The sequence below is a fragment of the Chaetodon auriga genome, chromosome 15 (assembly GCF_051107435.1).
Source record: "Chaetodon auriga isolate fChaAug3 chromosome 15, fChaAug3.hap1, whole genome shotgun sequence".
NCBI classification, from domain to species: Eukaryota; Metazoa; Chordata; class Actinopteri; order Chaetodontiformes; family Chaetodontidae; genus Chaetodon; species Chaetodon auriga.
Genome location: NC_135088.1, coordinates 16,712,870 through 16,731,688, shown reverse-complemented (window position 1 = coordinate 16,731,688; position 18,819 = coordinate 16,712,870). Strand labels below are relative to the sequence as shown.

The 18,819-nt window shown below is 40.3% G+C and overlaps 1 protein-coding gene across 3 annotated transcripts in view; it reads right to left on the bottom strand.

Annotated features, from left to right (window-relative positions):
- The window catches only part of LOC143332439 (seizure protein 6 homolog), an 86,071-nt gene that overhangs the window by 32,931 nt on the left and 34,321 nt on the right, over nucleotides 1-18,819 (bottom strand). For all 3 annotated transcript variants that reach the window (XM_076749868.1, XM_076749867.1, XM_076749869.1), the window contains 2 exons: nucleotides 6,798-7,559; nucleotides 6,203-6,324 (listed from right to left, as the gene is read on the bottom strand). In XM_076749868.1, the coding sequence (XP_076605983.1) occupies nucleotides 6,203-6,324; nucleotides 6,798-7,559 (884 nt within the window). The remainder of the gene's footprint in view (nucleotides 1-6,202; nucleotides 6,325-6,797; nucleotides 7,560-18,819) is intronic.

Below are 18,819 nucleotides of genomic sequence, written 5' to 3'. Positions count from 1 at the left end.
TCTGATGAGAGCGCTAGCGGTCACTGAGCACCAACAAAACAAATTTAATTCCCTCCCTCAGCCACATTCGGCCAGGGTCAATGCCATGTGCATTTTGCTTCTTTTGTAAGAAATTCTCGAATTAAAATGAGTGCAGGGATCAATACAGCAATTCACCCAGCACTGAGAGGAGACTGTGTATCAAGTGTTGGTGCTGCTTATTAACATGACTATTGATTGGAGTCAGAGGAGCGTGGTCACAGAGGCAGCATCAAATACCGATCGTTAACCCTCAAGCCGGGGTTAGCTATAAACATTGGCATGCTCTGTAACATCTCAATCCTTAAAGGGCCACTTCACTGATCCACCTTGACAGTACTTTATCCCCACCTGAGGTGTGAGCACATGCGGCCTTGAGCTCATTAGATGGTTGGTTTTAATTTAGCTTTTTTCTTTTGGAATCGTCTGAAACAACATTCAATCATTTGAGGATGACAAACTTGGAAGCTGTAATTTTCCCCACTGAGACTCAAGGCCTTTGTTTATTTTGTTAATTAAAGCTTAGAAATATGAAACAAAGAAAAAGTTTGGAGTTCTCTTTCACCTGATTGACAATTTTACATTTAAAAATAATTAATTGATCAGCTTTAACCGGAATTCTAATTTTGTAATCTACCATCTTTGTTACAATATTACGTTTCCTCATGATTGAAATCCTGCTTTAACATTGGACTGTCACTTATTGTTTTAATCGATATAATCAGGAGAGTATAGATAAAAAGATATTAATGAGAAAATGAGGAGGGATGCACCAATGAGACTTCTTCCGTCGCGATACTGATATGGGCTTTGGTTATCAGCCCATACTGAGTACCAATCTGAAACCAGTGTTTGATTAATAAGCTGTATGCCTCACTGTGTGGAAGAGACTGAGATCATTCTTTTATGTTTAAGGCAACATCAGTCTTGACCTCAACATTAGTTTCCTTACTTTGTAAAACAAAATGTAACAAATATATTCACAGATATAAATGTAATGACTTGTTCTTTATTAGAATAATGGTATCTGATAGCAGATGGACCATTGTCACTGTTGCCTGATCCAGCTGTTTGAGTCAGTATACTCCAATATCATCATCAGTACTGGTGCATCTCTAGTATAAAGATATTAGTACATGCTCTTAGTACATGATTGCATTCTATTTTTATTTATGTTTTACACAGCGACCCAACTTTTTTAGAATCGGGGTTGTAAGTCAAGCTATAGTTGTGTTAAATCATTCCTGTGTTCCGTTAATTTATCCCCTGGTTCAGCACAAGAACTGATTGATACGGTAGAGGAGCTAGACAAATAGAAAAATGATCAATGAGAGCAGGATGGAAATAAAAAAAGCAAAAGGAGGATGAATGAGTTTTGAGAGGGATGGGGAAAGGAAAAAAATAGTTGTACAGTATTGACCTCAAAATCCTCTCTCACCATCTTCGTGAATGATGCTGCTTTAAACCTGTCAGAAGATGGAAGCACTCCCCCAATCAGGCTTTGAAGCAGTGGGAGAAATTGGCCATGTCTGGGCTCCCAACCTCTGAAATGTATCAACCACTCTCAGCCCTGCCTACACAATACATTCTCTTTTAGCGGAGAGTGCATAGATGTGGCCACCATGAAACAGAGCTGGGACAACCTGTGCAGGGCCTCTGATGGTAACTCCTCGAGACCTAGGCAGGTAGATCAGTGAGCAGAGGAGACGGAGAAATAAGAGCAGGACAGATGGCCTGGAAAGAGCTGATAGCCAGCTAACCCACTGGATTTATTTGATCAAATGAAAAAAGCTCCAAAACAGATTTTAAGCACTTTAATACCACAGCCCAGTTCTGGAAAACCTCCATCTGTCCTCTACTAAAACCTTATTACCAAGTGCCAGCAGAGAAGAGGAGGAGACAGATACAGAGGACAGAAATAAGATGTGCTTAAGATATAACTACTTCACTGGTAGAAAGCTTTAATTTAAGCGTGTGTATATATACAGATGAAAGAGGGGTCACCTCGGTTGACCTACATGCAACTGCCATAACTACATGTCATCAATGCTAATTCATAGGTGATTATCTCTGAAATTATCCCAAATTGAGTTTTGACGGCCATGAAATAGCAATTTTAAATATAGAAATTGAATAGGTCTATCTTTATTAATATCAATTAATCAAACCCACACCAACGGAAGTGGATGGACAGTTTGATAGTTTATATTTTATACTTAAATCTGCCAACAGTATGTTTCAAGGACATGAAAAATGAGTGGACTGAACTCTGTATTCGAGTAAATCTCCCTGGCTTTAAAGTTAATCATCATTTCTAACCTTGATGGAAAAAGGTAATAAGACAAAAAAAAAAATAAAAATAAAAAATCTTATTACTCATAAATGATTTTAACACTTCAAATGTCATACTTTTGTGCAGTGTACTGTAAAGTGCAACACCTTTTTTTTAAAAATATACTATTAGTCTTTATTCCACCATTAATTTATCTCTGTGCTAAAAGTTGGTGTTACATCAGCCTCTTAATATTTGTGCAGTGAGTCTGCAAATAAATTGTAATGCAGCCAGAATCACCAGATGGGCAATGCATTATATGCCGTTAGCTGTGGCAGAGAGGTTGAACATTCAGGCTGAGGCCAGTAAATTCTCCTGATACATTTTTCATTCTTCCTCTCTTGCAAGCTGCCACACTGCTGAAAGGAGTATCGACTAAACACGAAAAGGTCTGATCTTGCTTAGTTATTCCCCAACAATCTCTCAATTAAATGCTGGGTGAACTATATATATATCTGTGTACGTGTGTGTGTGTGCAGGTGTACGAGCACATACCCTAACACACTAAATATATATGAGTTATGTTTTATTGAATCATAGGAACACACCAACGTCAATATTTATTATACAGTAACCACATTTGTCCTTCAGAGTTTTTCTTTCAACTGATTTCCTTTCTTTGCCCTTGCCAACTGCTGGTCTCTCTGCTATAATGATGACACTCTTCCATAACAGAGGCTAGCTGCCAAAAGAAGAACATGCACTTCAACCATAATGTCCCTCCTACGGCTCCTCTGCTCAGAAGTGTGGAGCATAAGCATTTTCCCCATGTTAATGTTCAGCCCAGTGAACGCTATCAAAACCCAGATGATCAAAGTGAATACTAATATGAAGATATTTCTATGGCAGCAAATCAACAAATGGCAGGGGAAGGGTCTGTGATCCCTCCAGAGATTGCTGTGTGACAGTGACGCTTGTCAGAAAGGCAGAAGCAATCAGTTTAGTCTGAACAGTTCATTCCACCTCTCTCTTTCTTGTCTACTTATTGGATCTATCATTTCAACAATTAGTATAATCAAAATGACATGACTCTCGATACAAGCTGTTTAATTGAATTTTTTGCATTGTCTTCTGCTGTTTGTGTGTCATTCAAGTAAACAATTACATTGTATGTTGTTCAGTAAAGCATCTGGTGTTAGTCATATTATAATAACTACACTGCAGTGTCATGCCTCACATGTCTCTGTCACAATGTGCCTTTTGGATAAGTGTATTACTAGCTGTCCCATGTTCCACGTAAGATGTGCTGAAAATGATGCTTTGCAGCATCGTTATCTGTCTCTGTGTTATATCTCAAATAAAGTACAGTAATCCATTCTTTCCAAATGTGAGCTTGCTAGTACTGTATATCACAGTCTTACATGTTTCGCTGTCCATCTGTCTTGCTGGTGCAATAATCAATATTGCAAAGGCGAAAATAAGACTTCCAGGTGCTTGACCTGCTAGTAACCATAATGTCAAATCCTGCTGGGGACTGTTGTTGCAGTTCACCCTTATTTTCTTTTCATGTTTCCTGTCACTCTCTACTGTGTGCTGAGGCAAAATGCCAAAAAAAGGATTATAAAGAGTGGCTGACCAAAACACTGCAGAGTGTGTGTGGATAGAGGACAGAAGATAGCCAGAATGCAGCAGCTCACTGTTACCACCTTAAGCTCTGATTCTCAGAAAGGTGGTATAATTGCATCCTGCTCTCAACTTTGAATACCTGGTTTATCTGTGTATTTCTGCATATGTGTGCATCTCTGTGTGTCTACACGTGTTGGATAAATCCTATCAAATAGGCAAATCCCATGAAAGCTAAATGTGTGTATATTTCCTTCTGCTTACATTGGGAATTAAACAGGTGAGTGAGGAGGCTGAAAATTGTTGAGAACAAAAAGAAATCCTCCATGTGTAACATTCAAAATGTGAGGTAAAAATGTTCCTGCTTGCATAACATTTTCTGTGCACATTGCAGCTCCACAAATCTACTTTGTGATCTCCTTCATTCCTTTAAAACCTTGGGACCTGGAAAGCCTCTAGGCAGAGAAACTCCACACATTGACTGATGAGAAGGTATGACACATGCTTGACTTCAATTTTTGTCTTCCCATCTACAGTCGGTTGAGTCTTCGCCTGGAACAGAAACCATGGCTCCTCATTCTATTCAGCCGTGCCAAGTAGTCTTCTGTATAGTTTGCCATCAGATCAATATCAGTTTAGCTCAAGCGGCAACCTCCGGGGCTGAAAAAAGAAGCAACGAAGAAGTGCCAGAAACGGCAGTTCCTCGAATGGCCACTTGAGGCTGGCTCCAAAAGTGAGTCAATCCCCATAAACCTCTTTATTAAAATGCTCAACTAGACAGCAGAAAACAGCCTCCAAAAAAACGGTTTTGATCATTTGGCTTTTTTCCCTGTTCATGCCACCTTTACTGGGGTGAATCTTTATATAACTCACTGGTTTAAATTGCATTCGGGCTAACAGTTATACATAATTATGAGCATGGCCACTTTGAGTGACAGCTAACCACTAAGTTTCAGCAACCAGACTTCATTCGACCGCCTCAGCTCCACCCACGCTCCACCTCTCTGACCATTTTTGGATTAGCTGGGAGTTTGGCAGAGTCATGACCTGGCAAGATGACAACGGCCAGAGCTACTGTCACTGAGCTTCACAATGCCTCTTCAGGAAACTATGGGTGGTGTCACAGAGACAATGCCCATGTTTTATGCAGTCTATGGTTTACCGGCAGGAGGGAGGCAGACTGTGGCATCTGTTCACATTGTGGTACTGAGACACATGGATTCCTGTTCCTTTAACAGGCCTGGCAGATATGATGATAAAATGTCTATATGCTTTCAACCTATAGCTCCAAATGAAATTTCTTGCCAAATGACACCGGAGAAAAGTTGAGAGCTGATAAAATGGTGAAATGCATATGTGTGTGTGCACGTGCACATGTGCAGGTAAGTGTGCGTATAAGAGGATCAAGATTTACTTAAGTTACCCAGAGGAAGCTTTCGGAGAGAAACACACTCTCAAACCTGTACTCCGTCAAGACTTATCTTAGCCCTCCAGAGGCAGCAAGACAAAGCTCACACATTTTAAAGTCTCCAGTGGTAAATGAGGCATTTGAGAAATTGCAAATGCCAGGGAACACACACCCTGACAGTTAATTTTTATAACCTTTTGTGAAAAGACTTACCAAGCAAACATTAAACCTGAGACCTACCCCATCACTTGTGCCCCCATCCACCCACTCACCACAGCAATTTGCTGCCTGTCTATCTCCGTCAACCCACACAAGACCAGCGAATACTGTAACAGCTACGACTAGACTAAAATATGTCCCTGCTATTCACTGGTTGATTAAAACCTGTTTTTGCAACATTATTTTACTTGGAGTGTTAAAGAATCACACAGCACAGTTCTTGTTCAAATGGCCATGATCAGTATTTTTAGATTTACACTGGATCACATGGCTATTTGTACGTGAACTGATTCTGCAATTCCTCTCAGCTCCACTGAGCTGTATAGTGTCTTTCAGCCTATTGTTTTGTTTTTATGGCCCATAACTGTACTGTTTTGGATCAGCGTCATGGCTCCCAGATGCAAGCAGCAGTTTTCAATGAAAAAGCAAAACCCATTGTATGCTATCTGCCCAGCATCAAACAGCAAACAAAGTTAGCAGGTCAACATTGTGGAGCGTTTGGCTGCTTCAGAGATGCATTATTTCTTATGTGTTGGTGGAGACCAAATGTTGGTTTAACAATGTAATTTTGAACTTAATTAGTTTGCCAGAAGTTGCATATCATGGTTTAAAAATTGAAGGGACAACATCATACATCAGCATTGTGAGCCTTTAGCACTGACCTGAACCTCAATGCCATATCCCAGATAGACGGTAACCAAGTAGTTACACTCCACTCCAGAGTCAAGTTGCTGCAGGATTTCGATGTTACCCTCAGGGTCAGTGAAATTCAGGCTGCATGGCTCTGTAGGAGACAGTAAAAAGACGAGTGATTCCCTTTTTCCCGGACCACTGATCTTTCTGACAGCCCACCTGTGTCTCCATGGCCCCGTAACCCTCTAACTATCTCCACAGATTTCCTCTCAGACACTGCTCATCTGCGCCTTCAGCCCTCTGCGGCCAGTGGAACGGACAGGCAGGACACATCAGGGAAAATCAGATTGTTTTTGACACATGAGCAACTCTTTTATCCCTGGTGGAGAGATGAATAGCAGTGTGCAGCATGCAAAATGAACAGCAGTGACATTGATGACCTGACGCTTAATTCTCCAGTGCTCTGGGATGGTTGTGTTAAGTCTTTCGGGGAAAGTTCACTCAAGTTCCAGTCTCTGTTGGGGAAAAAGTTACTTTGATGATGCTTCTATTTATTTAACAATGGTGTTTGGATGTTCTGATCAGTATATCATTGAAAGTCAGAGAAAACATCAACATGCCTACCTGCTGTTTGCATGGTGGTGATGGTGGTAGTTGTGGTAACGGTTGTGGCCGTCATGGTGGTACCCTCTTCTCGGGGTACTGAATTAGGTTTGGTGGGTGGATGATCTGGGCTGGTTTTGTTTTTCACTGTTGTTTCCTTAGATTCCCCTTTCTCTATCCTCACTGAGGAGGGTGCAAGGGTGGCCTCTACTGGAAAAGCACTCCAACTTTGAGGTCTACCTCTCTGTGAGGACAAGGATGCTGCTGGGTTATTTTTACTGACTGAACCTCTATTGCTTGGTGTCACTTGAGTGGTGAGGGAGTCTGTTGTTGGCTCTACCTTTCCTCCCCCCATGGTCTTCTCCCTAGAGGACTTCTTTTGAGGGAGAGACATGGGCGGCCTTGGTGTTGTGGGACAAAATGTGGTCAGTGGGGAGGTGGCAGCCGCAGTGGCAGTAGTGGCAATGTCTGAGAAGGCTGGGGCATCCTCATGCGACACCAGCTGAGTGACAGCGTCTCCTGCATCTGAGGCAGACACAGAGCCTGGCATGGTGGAATATGCAGCCACAGAGCCATCCCTCCTAAAAAAGTGCTGGTCCCCCTGGAAGTCCCTTGTAAGTAGGTGCTCATGCAGCAGCAGGCCCTTGAAGATGGGCTGGTGGTTGGGGATGTTCACTGGTGAGACAGTGGTGACAGCATGGAGATCGCTGTCTGTGTCCAGTGTTGATGAGTCCCTGTCTGGGTCCAGTGTTCTCTTACTGATGCTGTGGCTTTCCTTTAGACCTAAGAGTAAAAGAATAGAAGAAAATATAGTTGTGTTAAGCAAAATATTACAGCCTAGTAAGCTTCAAAAGCCACATACACTACACAAAAGCAGTCTGTCTTCTTTACAGTTTCATTGTAGACTCATCAAGTTTGCCAGCCTATAATCTGCAAAAATTATGCCTGATGAGGTGAGAGGCTGGCCTCATGTTTAATTGTTCCACACATATTCTGTTGCTATTTAAATCAGTTCATTATGCATGAATGTGCATGTATGCATGTGTGGCTTTGGGGGGAGGGGCAGTATTAAGTATAATCTCTTTTACTATCCATTATAGAAGATTTAATAATAGCAAAACACTCTGATGGGTTGACATACAGTATGTAGGTCACTATAAGTAACAGTACACATGATGCGATCGTATCCTTTGTGCTGTAAAAACTGTTTTTTTTTTATGTGCATCTTCAGTGTTGGAATCAGATCTTTTCTCTGAGTACATAACATGTTACACTGTATATTTCATTAACCTACATTTTTATAAAACAAACTGCACAAGGACTACAAGGACATTCTTTTAAGGTTCTTGTGGTGGATTAATACCGGCAGTGGTGAGTAGCTGCTTGCAGAAAGCCAGTTTATTATCAAAGACAAATTCCACAATCGCTCCCTGCAGGCAATGAAATCTCAATGCGGAGAAACACCGAGCAGAAATGGTCTAGTAACTTATAAGATAAAAAGGTTTAAAAACACATATTTTTCTAAGGCGTTCTTCTGTAGGCCAGTATTCTTATTCCCTCTTTTTTTTTTTCAACCTCACACACACAACTCAAACACCGTGCAGGCGTTGCTAAATGTTCCGCAGGAAAACCACTCAACCAGTGAATGAATCAGTAAATAACAAAAAAAAAAAGTAAATTCTGAATAAATAGATGAACCTGTGGCTGCGAAACACTCATATATCAGCATTTAGAAATTAGAATACACTGGTATAAAGGCTAATGTGAATTTATATGCCCTACACAGGGAAGGTGTCGGAATTGTAATAGCAACAATGGAATGGATACTCAATGACTTGCCTTTCCTTTTGCCTCCACTCTTACTAACTATCACGTTCCACAGCAGTTTACATCATATGTGATATATTATTACAAATCACAGAAGACACTTGCTGACACGAGTTTAAACAGGGAACTTTTACGCGACATTTTACTGTGGAAAAGCCAAAACAAAAGATGCTCTCTGCAGTGACTTTGCCATTTTGGCAGTGACGCTGCTAATCCATTTAAAAGACAGACTGAGCTCCAGTTTTAATCAAGCAGCCATATAAACGCAGTTAGAGGTTAGTACCAACAAACAGATGTGCATGTTTAATGCCTGATTAAAAAATAATTTCCAAAAATAATAAAGTAACACCGCCGGGGGAGAGTAAGCAACACAAACCTGATTAAGACGAGAAGGATTACAGCTTCACATGTCGGCAACACCTGTCTTTGTGACACCTGTCTTATCAGCCTTAAACATTGTGTGAAATCACTTACAGTAGAAAGGATTTAACCCTAAATGATAAAGTGAAGATAGAAAGGGACCAATTCTAAATGAGCAATGCTGCCCGCTATGCTGCAAAACTCATTATTAATGCCAGTGTAAACATCAGCATATCTTTTAACAGCTCTAATAGGTCAGTCAGTTCATGCAGTCTACTTTTTTCTCTGTGTGTGTAGCCAAAAGTGCCATATTAACCCCACTGTCTGCTAGATTTTCCTCGAATCAGTTTGCCACCGCTGTCAACTCCTCCAGTGTAAACATTAGCAGAGGCGAACTTCTTTGTCCACCCCTGTATGGTTTTGACAGGACAGTTATCCTGAAATGATCAAATGTTCTCCAGCTGGCTGCTCGTTAGACAAACTCAGATGACAACAAAGATTTTTCCCTCATTTATGAACCTTTATATAGAGAGACTTTTCTTTGGGTTTTGAAATTCTAGTGCTGACTTGCGGTTCTAAGGTGTGCGTTGGCAGGATTTCTTTCTATCTTGTGAAGACAGAGGTAGAAATACAGTGTATTTCTCTGGGCACTGTTGGACATAAAAATAAAACATCTCTGGCAATCACAATCCTTTTAGGAAGGTGAGACGAGCTGACTAAAAATACCACAGCGGACTGTGAATCCTTGCTTTCATTTTGGCATGAATACAATCTCTGTATTTCTCTTTTTTTTGTCTCATTTTCTGCACTTTACTGGCACTTCACCTTCTTCCAACATTTCACTATGCATCTTTGTGCAGCTGTATATAGCCAATTTGCAGATATAAAAACACAAAACCTTAATATTTAACTACAGTAAGCAATATAAACAAGCCTCTGTTTTGTACAGCATGAATAAGTAGCTAAGATAAAGACAGAAAATAGTGAGGGAGTCCATATAATCCTCTTATTTGTCTATGTACATGTGTCGACATGAAACAATGGTCTCTGCTTTGACACCTTAATTAGCTTGCATTCAGGATGACAGCTTGTCTTAATGAGGAAGAAAAGCTGCCAGCACACTTTTCACGCTTATGTAGATGAAAGGATGTTGTTGACACAGGCAACAAATGAGTGAGGTATCCTCATGGTGAGCACTGCTATTTGCTCTCGCCTCAGCTGCAAGTCAAAAAGATGTAAGATTCATTTTTAAAACGGTCTGCAGAGGTCGGCTGAATGGTAACACAGTGTTTGTGTCCGTGTTGAATGTCTCGTAAGATGCAGTAGTGTGTCATGGGTGAAACATTAAAACAGTATGCTTGCAAATGCTTTTCAAGGTGAGTTTGTCTGACATTTCCTTCCAAATGTTCCAGGATTGTGTCGTACATCTTCCTGTTGACAGTTTATAGGGAGTTTCACAGCCGGTCGAGTGTTTGCACCTGTTTAATCCTGTTGTGATCAGTTCTTGACACCTGATTTAATTAGAGCGCTTGCATATTCGACAATTGACTGGCTCATTTTGGGTGTATTGATTACAAGTGCCGGTTGCTTTTCCTCTCTCCCTGAAACAGATGCTTAAATCTGCTTGGAGGAAAACGTTCACCCTAAAAAACTGACTTTGTCTTTATTGATTCTGTAAAGATTCCCATAACAGGAAGCATACATTTAGGTTGAAAATGAGAAACGGTGCCTGAATAAATGTGAAAAGCTCTGCTTTGCTCATAAAACTTCCAGCGCAGTTGTAAGCCATTGTAACATTTTGCTGATGCAGAGCAGTTTCACCATCATCCAGTTCATAAAAGTTAGAAAGTAAAAAAAATAAAAGTTAATAAAAGGCTATTCAAGAGAAAGAGTAAACAATTGTGTTACAGAGCCTCTCCCGGGCTGACAGAATTGACACATGGTTTTACATTTTACTGGCAGACGCGACACCACATTTATCTTTCTTGGTGACAGAAGCAATTCAAAGACCTTTTGATGTTCTAAGATGGAGGAGAAACATTTCCTTGTAGCCTTATTCTGTCACAACAAGAGCAGCAAAAGCTGCACTATAAAGGCAAACTAAGCATATTTGACATGTCTCACTACCAGCAAGAAGAAAGTGTGTAAAGGGAGGTCTTCATGAATGATTGAAGTATGTAGTACTGCCCCCCTCCTCATAATTGAAAAGTGCTGAGGAATCTCAAACACATATATACTGTATGGTAAAGCTGAACAATTGTCCTTTGCTAAGAGTGTTATTAATACTGCATGGAACTAGCAACTTAACCCTGCCTTTTATTTTCTTGTCTATGTCTCGCTCTCTGTCTATGTTGGTGAGCATTTGACCATCCAGTTGCTGCACCTCAGTCAGAATATCGAGTGAAAGTGGAAAGCGAGAATGAAGAACTGGGTTAGACCAGAGTTTCTCATACACAGATCAATAGAGGATCAATGTGTACAGGTTGGAGACCTCGCTGTGGTGATTACAGAGGAGCAAGTATTGCTACCATACTGTTCTCCTCTCTGAACCTTAACTGGGTGTTTCAGAGTATAGATCTGAAACTTAATTTTGAATGTAATTTTGTTGAGTCTTTGTGCAATGCAAATCAATAAATGCAAAACAGGAAATAACCAACTGCAGTTCCTGCAGGATGAAATTCCATATTTACACTAACATAAGTACAATGCCTGGGAAAATGCATTGTTCTCATGAGACAAACTCTACAATTGTAGGACATGCCCATCAAATTAGATTACTGCCCCTAACAGATCCTGAACATGACATCTAATCAGTGCAAGCATCTTCTGTTTTGAAAAAATTGTGATAAAACCAAAAAAATCCAAGTAGCTAAAACCAAAGCAAACTGTGTTAAAGCAGACCTTCATGAGGACATTGTCGGCTTGTCGCTGGTACTCACCAACGGCAACATATGTCATTTTGGAGTCCTTGGTCATCAACCAATTCAGTCTTTTAGGTATGAGGATATGTTGGAAAAACAGATTTAAAAAAACCCTCACTGACACTGATACTAACAAAAATATAAAAGGATTAAAACATTTTAACCCTAACCCTAACAGGCAGGCAATTAACTTGTCATTGTCATTGAGAACACGTAGCCTAAATAACTGACAATGACAAACCAAATAAGTGTATTAACAGGCTGTTTATTCATGAATGAGGAAAATGTATATTCACCAAGGATGCTCTGTGTGCTTTAGGATTAAAAAAAAAATGACCATAGGTCAGGTTTGGTAGACTCAGCTACACATTCATTCACACAAAATGATTCCTTTTATCAAATACGACCCACAGTGCATTGATTTTGTATTGTGCTAATTCTAACATGCAAGGTTAAAAAAACAAAATTTAGCCTCTGTCAAGGCTTGGACAGCCAACTATTCTCATACATTTCAGTTGGGATAAACAGACAGACCACTAAGTAGCAACAGAAAAGAGGCTTTTGTGTAATAGCTATTTTCTTGTTGTTGTCAGAGATGCAATCTGTTCAGAAACAAGCTATAATGTAATGCAAATGCTGAAATTATGTTCATTTGATTGGTTATCCAACCCTGTATTACTGTCAAGTTGACAAAAATTACAACCTTTGCCAGATCCTGATTCTCTATACAAAAAGCAGGCCCCATTCTCACCTGTTTCCATCCACTGTGAGAAAATCACACCCTACTGCCAACCAATTTAAATTTATTGTGCTTGAAGGACTCCAATCAGGTATAGATGTACTGTAATATGCCAGTCTACTGTCAGAACAAAGTGATTGTGATGTGCTCTGTCAGGTTCTCAGAATGGGTGTCATGCTATCGTATTTAACCCTTCACGCACAAGCAAGCTGCATCAAATCACAGACAATGAACAAAATCACAGAGATGATAGGTGTTAACATTTGTGAAAGTCGTGCTGTGCATCGTGCTGTACCGCGAGGGACCAAAATGTTTTGCTATAGGCTGAGTGGAGGTGACGGCAGACGTCAGAGCTGAATATAGCTTGTTACTCTTCACCTCGGTTAAACTTTATCTACTGCAGTAGATCCAGCAGCTAAAAGTAGATACCACTTTGCACACTTAAGAGTTTATGCGTGTAACTATATTACATCACACCACAGTGAAGCTGGCTAATTAGAGTTAATTCATAAATTAGAGGTGGTAATTACCATGACAGAATGAGATTACAGTTATCTCATTCTAAGCAGTGGCACAAATACAATAAAATACTATTTATTGTCCTTGGAGAAAGTGAAATTTTTCTTCCTCTGCACGCACAATTAGTAAAGCACACCTTTGGTCTCAGAGTGTGGAAAACCGTCACCTGTTCCTAAAGAAACTGTTTCCTTATGCCCAGCTGTAATGTCACACCATCCCTGTTAACATCCACAATCCAAAGTTTTAAAACTGAAGCTAAATATGCAGCCGTTAATATCAGAAATGAAATCTACCAGGCAAAAATACTTTTGCTGAAAATGAATACTCAATCTTACTGTGGCTCCCTGCAACTTTAATGCATGTTTGAAAAGGTGTAGTCCCTCTCTAAATCTTTAACGGATAACATGAAATATGCACATGAGCGTGATGTTTTCACTTATCCCATGTGCAATAAGTGCTCTTAATTCCAATACATCATAAATGGCTTCTTGATTCCTCGCAGCTTAGCATTTTATTTTTCTTATCTTTATTCTTCATGTTGCTGTTTTCCTTGCTTATGTCATAAATATCTTATTATACACCAATTCTAGTCTGAATTGCGAGCATAATACCAGCAGTTTTAATGTCTTCACTTGTCTTATTGTGTTTTTACTGTGTTTTAGGTTTTTTTGTTTTCATGCTGCCCTGCTGCAAATAGAATTTCCTCTTGTGGGACTATACAGATCTGAACTGAACGTCTCAACTGGGCCGCTCATTTGTTTTTCAATATGCAAATACGGTTTGCAGAAGACTTCTGAAATTCTAAGGCATGTTTGCAGTCCTAAGGCTCATCTCTACTGCCTAGATTATAATAAAAGATGGCTGGCCATCCTGGTTATGTGTGGTATTTAGAGTGGAGGTAAAAGCCAAAGCTTTGCCCCCGATATTCAGTGATATCCATGACAATCTCTCAATCTACAGAACACTGACTAAGATGACAGAGTGAGCAATCATGGGGGAATCCTCCTCAAGATGGCAACAGACAGCCTCCTCTCTTCAGTTGCATATCAATGGAGTCATCAGTGAACACTCAGTGCATGGAGAGAGCGCTAATAAGATGGGACAAGCTACACTTGAGGCAGGCTGCTGATTGACATCAATCTCCTTATATCCAGGGGCTTTATTTCCTTATTATTACAGAGAGCCACTAGACAAGCAAATCAATAAGCAGCTTCCGCTGGGCTCAGATACGAGGCCTTCAGATCACTCTACATGACTCCTTTTAGGGTCCTCAGTGGAGCTTTGCTCTCATGAATTCAGTCTAACACCTAGGATGAAAATTTCTTAGCAGTGACATTTGCAGCAAGTCTAGCAGTATGTGCAGATTCTACACTTTTTATGCTGTTTGAATAAAGTGATAAGGAAAGACTATAGGAAACAATGGGGTGAAACTGATAAATGATTCCATTAGTTAACTTAATGAATTGATAATTTAATTTGGTTTGCGGGTGTGACAGGTGCATGAGCGTGGGGGAAAAAAGAGGTAGCTGCAAGAAAAAGAAGCAAATTAAGTTAGGTGAGCGCTGGCTGGAAGAATAAGCCTCGAAACAAACAATAAAAACTCACAATTTCACTCCTCGCACAGTAATTCCCAGTCTAAAATAAGGAAAGTGCATCCGTGGCTGTGCAGGGATTCCAATTTCAGAGTATCAAATTTTCCTTTTACTGTCTGGTTTTTGAGTCATGAGGGTAGCAGCGTATTGAGATGAGACACACTCTTATCCTCCATCTGCCCTTTGACTTCACTGAGCGGAACCATAACTTTTCCATTTCATTTATTACGGCCTGTCTGTGTTCCGGTTCATTGAGCATTGTCCTTCAGACAGGCTTTAAACAAACTGTGTCTTAATGGTGCTCAGAAACTCATAAGACCTGACCTTTAAGCTGGAGCAGAACAAAAACAGACCCTACCCAGCTCCACTATTTGCATGTAAAGCTCTAAAGCTGCAGGGAGTAAAGCAGCCAACCTTAAACAAATCTGCACTCCATGGTGACGGGTTGAATGTGGTTTAACTGGCAATAATTTTCTGTAATCTATAATTTTGTTAGAAGAATAAATTTGCTTTTTGCGTGCCACAGCCTTCCCCTAATTTATCTTCTGTGCATTCTTTCCTTTTCACCTTTCATGTTTTTCTTTTTTCTACCAGTGAATTGAAGAATTAAACTCTCGCGCCTGGTATTAAAACTACATTATTGTCTATAATCGTGGCAGAATCTGCCTCACACAGAAGCCGGATCCTTGTTGTATTTCAATTTACCAGAGTGCTACATCCTAGAAAATACTGGGAGGAATGTTTCTTTTCACACTTCATTTCCTCCCATTAGAGTAATTTATCTTTTCATTTTCTTCTCATTTACTCCATGGTGGAGTCAATTAAGAAAAGAGCTGTGGGTGAAACAAAACCTGCAACTTTTACATCTTTACTGGTTTACTGTATTGTAAATTTGCAGAATGAGTTTTAACAGTAGTTGTGAAGTCGCCGAAGTTTCACAAAATATACATTTTATAACTACAACTTAGCTCTCTTTCAGCCGTGTTATATATATAACTTATTATTATAAGGTCCCAGGTGTGTACTTTTACCACTGCAATAATGTAATACATCAGTACGTGGAGGGAAGAATATGTAATATACACCTCAGTACTTTCTCTGAGGGTGTAGGTTGTACATCTGGCTCTCCTTCTGACAGCACAGACATTAAGAGCTGAATTTAAAAGCCATCTGATTGATGCCCCACTCTCCACCTCTCTTCCGATGATTTCCCAGCCCCAGAATAATTCCACCAGCTCAAGGAAAACACTACTAAAAGACCACACTGGCAATTTTCGGCCTGATCTGTGCACTTGTCATAGATGGACGTGCCTATGTGTGCCATTACACTTGTCAATATTCACAGGGAGGCTGGTGTAACAAACACTAAATCAGCCAGAAGCAAGAAAGACTCATTTCAGCCTCAAGAGCTCTTTCGTTTTCTTTGTCAGACAGCAACGACCACATGAAACCAGAAAAATTGAGGTGCCAGCGAAACACATCAAGCACCATTGTGGTTTTTCCATGTTTTGCTTTTTACAAATAGAGTGCTCTTGTGCTCATGTTGATAAAGCTAAATTGAAAGGAAGTGAGTTCTGTCAATGGTTTGAGCAAGCATGGCGGCATTTGATGAGGCTTTAGCGATGAGGTTAAAAGTCTGTTAAGTGGGCTTGCTTGGCCCGCTGCTATTTTAGCTTATTGCAGCAGAATGGAAGAAAAAGAAACAAAGTCAGAGAGAAGAAGAGCCCATTGCGCTGGAATACAAAGGGACCCAAAAGTATGACGTCAAGGTAGTATCTTCCCTTTTTTTTTTTTGTGCGTTGAATAAATGCAGCATCATTCCATCAAATTGTTTCACTCTCCCGAACACTCCTGCAAACAAGAAATCTCTTGCCTCAGTCTTACACTCTGTGGGAGTCTTCTCCAGCAGAGTCACCTTCCTTTGAAATAAGCCTCCTGGCGTTCGCAGTGAAACAGAAACTGTCTCTGCGTTTCTTTAATACAGACTTAAGACTCAGTACAGTTTGCCTTGTGCCTTAACTCTAACCTGACCAGCTGTTCCATTTGTCAGCCTTTATAGTGTGACGCACAGTATCGAGTGATCTCTGCTACCTGGTGCACCCACACACATACAGTACACACAGCTGGATACAGATACACAGACACACGCTCTATTGCCTGTAATAACTCTGTAGATCCCTTGTATAACAAAACCCACAGCCACACTCACATTGGACAATATACTCAATTCTATTTCAACAGCATATTCTTTTATCTGTTACAACCCATGAGTGGACAAAGCAAGTCATTCAAATAGTCCTGCTGAGTCATGTTTCGGGTTGATATTAAGGATAGTTCTTTATGCTACTTTTCTCCCAAATTCAGAGCAAATATTTGGTGTTATTTGTCAGATTGTGGTTTTAATCTTCTGATCTCTTGCTTCAGGCCAGCGCTGCTCATTTCCACATGCTGCCATGAGGAACTTGTTAGATAATTATGACATAAATATTATAGCTCATCAATGTTTGCGTTATGGCTATCTGACACAGGCAAAATCTGTGATTTGCAAGGAATCAACTGTGAAATCCTCGATGAAGTAAAATTTTGGTCTTTGCAACAGTTTGCCTTTCCTTTTTCATGTTCGAAAATGTGGAAGCGAATGTCCGCGGACAAGAGGGAAAAGGTGAGTTTACTGTAATAGCGCTGGAAAGGAGAGCAGAGGCGATCTTATTCAAGTGTGAACCTTGACCTTGGTGTTTTTACAGGATCGGTTCAAAGGAAGCGGCGAGCAGACTTTCAGACAAAAATCACTTCGGCACTTACATCACGGCAATGTGAGCAGCACATTGTCTGCACACTCTGCTGGAGCAAGCAAGCAAAATTAAGTATAATTGGTGAAAGAGACTACAAAAGAGGAGAGAAGTCAGAAGGAGCAGAGAGACGATGTGTTTGAAATTGTCATTCTTTGACACTTGATGGCTGTCTCCTTTATGTAAAGACAGCAACGCATGTAGATAAAAAGAATCAGTGTTCGGTCACTATTCAGTGAGGGAGATGTTATCTTCTTCCCTCTAAACGTGACAGACACATGCTGGAAAATTCCTTCTAAGCGGAGCGACAATACTCACCTCAAGAAAGAGTCTGGGAGTACTGCTGGCTTATTTCTTACACTCTAGCTTTCTATTCTAGCGTGTTGCAAAAAAAAAAAAAAAATTTGCCCAGCTGTTACCAGCTGGAAACCTGTGGAGAAGAAAGGTCTGTTTAAGGCACCTGATCCATACTGAGCATCAAGCAGAGTTAAAACAGTACAGTGGACTATTCTGACGGCTATTTTTGACCAGCGGGTTCTCCACAAGGCCAGGTCTACATAAGACTGCACAAACCAGCTCTTCACTTTCAGTTCGAAACTCTTCCCTCAGTACCACAAGTGCAGGAGACGTAAAACTCCTTTGTTTCCTGTGCAATAACCCTGTGTAATCTGCTCATGGAATTTAACATTTTGGAGATTGTTTTGTTGCATTAGTGTTGGGTATATTGTTGGTACAGGAAACATTTTTGACTTTTTGTTGTTGTTTTTTGTACTTGTACTTTTTGTACCATCTGGGATAATAAAATGACTGGACTGAACTGAACTGTGGACAGCTGTCATGAACTTTTTCACTTTACGCTTTTTTTTTTTACCACTAACCCCTGAAGTGGGGTATTGGATTTAGGCTGTAGTAGTAGTTGTAGTGGCATTTCAGCTGTCAGTCCTTTTTAAACAATGAAAAACTCCTCCAGCATTTGGAAATGTAATCAATTACAGCACAACCATTGTCATCCTCTGACTGCACCAAACCTCAGCATTTTTTTCAAAGCAATCTCGAAACAAGACACAGAATACCAAACGCAAACAATAATAAGCTAAATCCTGGAGGGAGTGACGAGAGAGGGAGCGGGAAAGAGAGAGAAAGATGTCTTGGAGCAGTGGCATTTTAATATGCTGGCTGCATGTAATGTTGAAATTAGCTTTATGCGTTTTGGCAGGGGAGTGCCAGAGAGCAAAGCCAGGTGAGGGCCTGTGAGTACACAAGTCTGAAAACATAAACGCTATAAACCAAAGCACA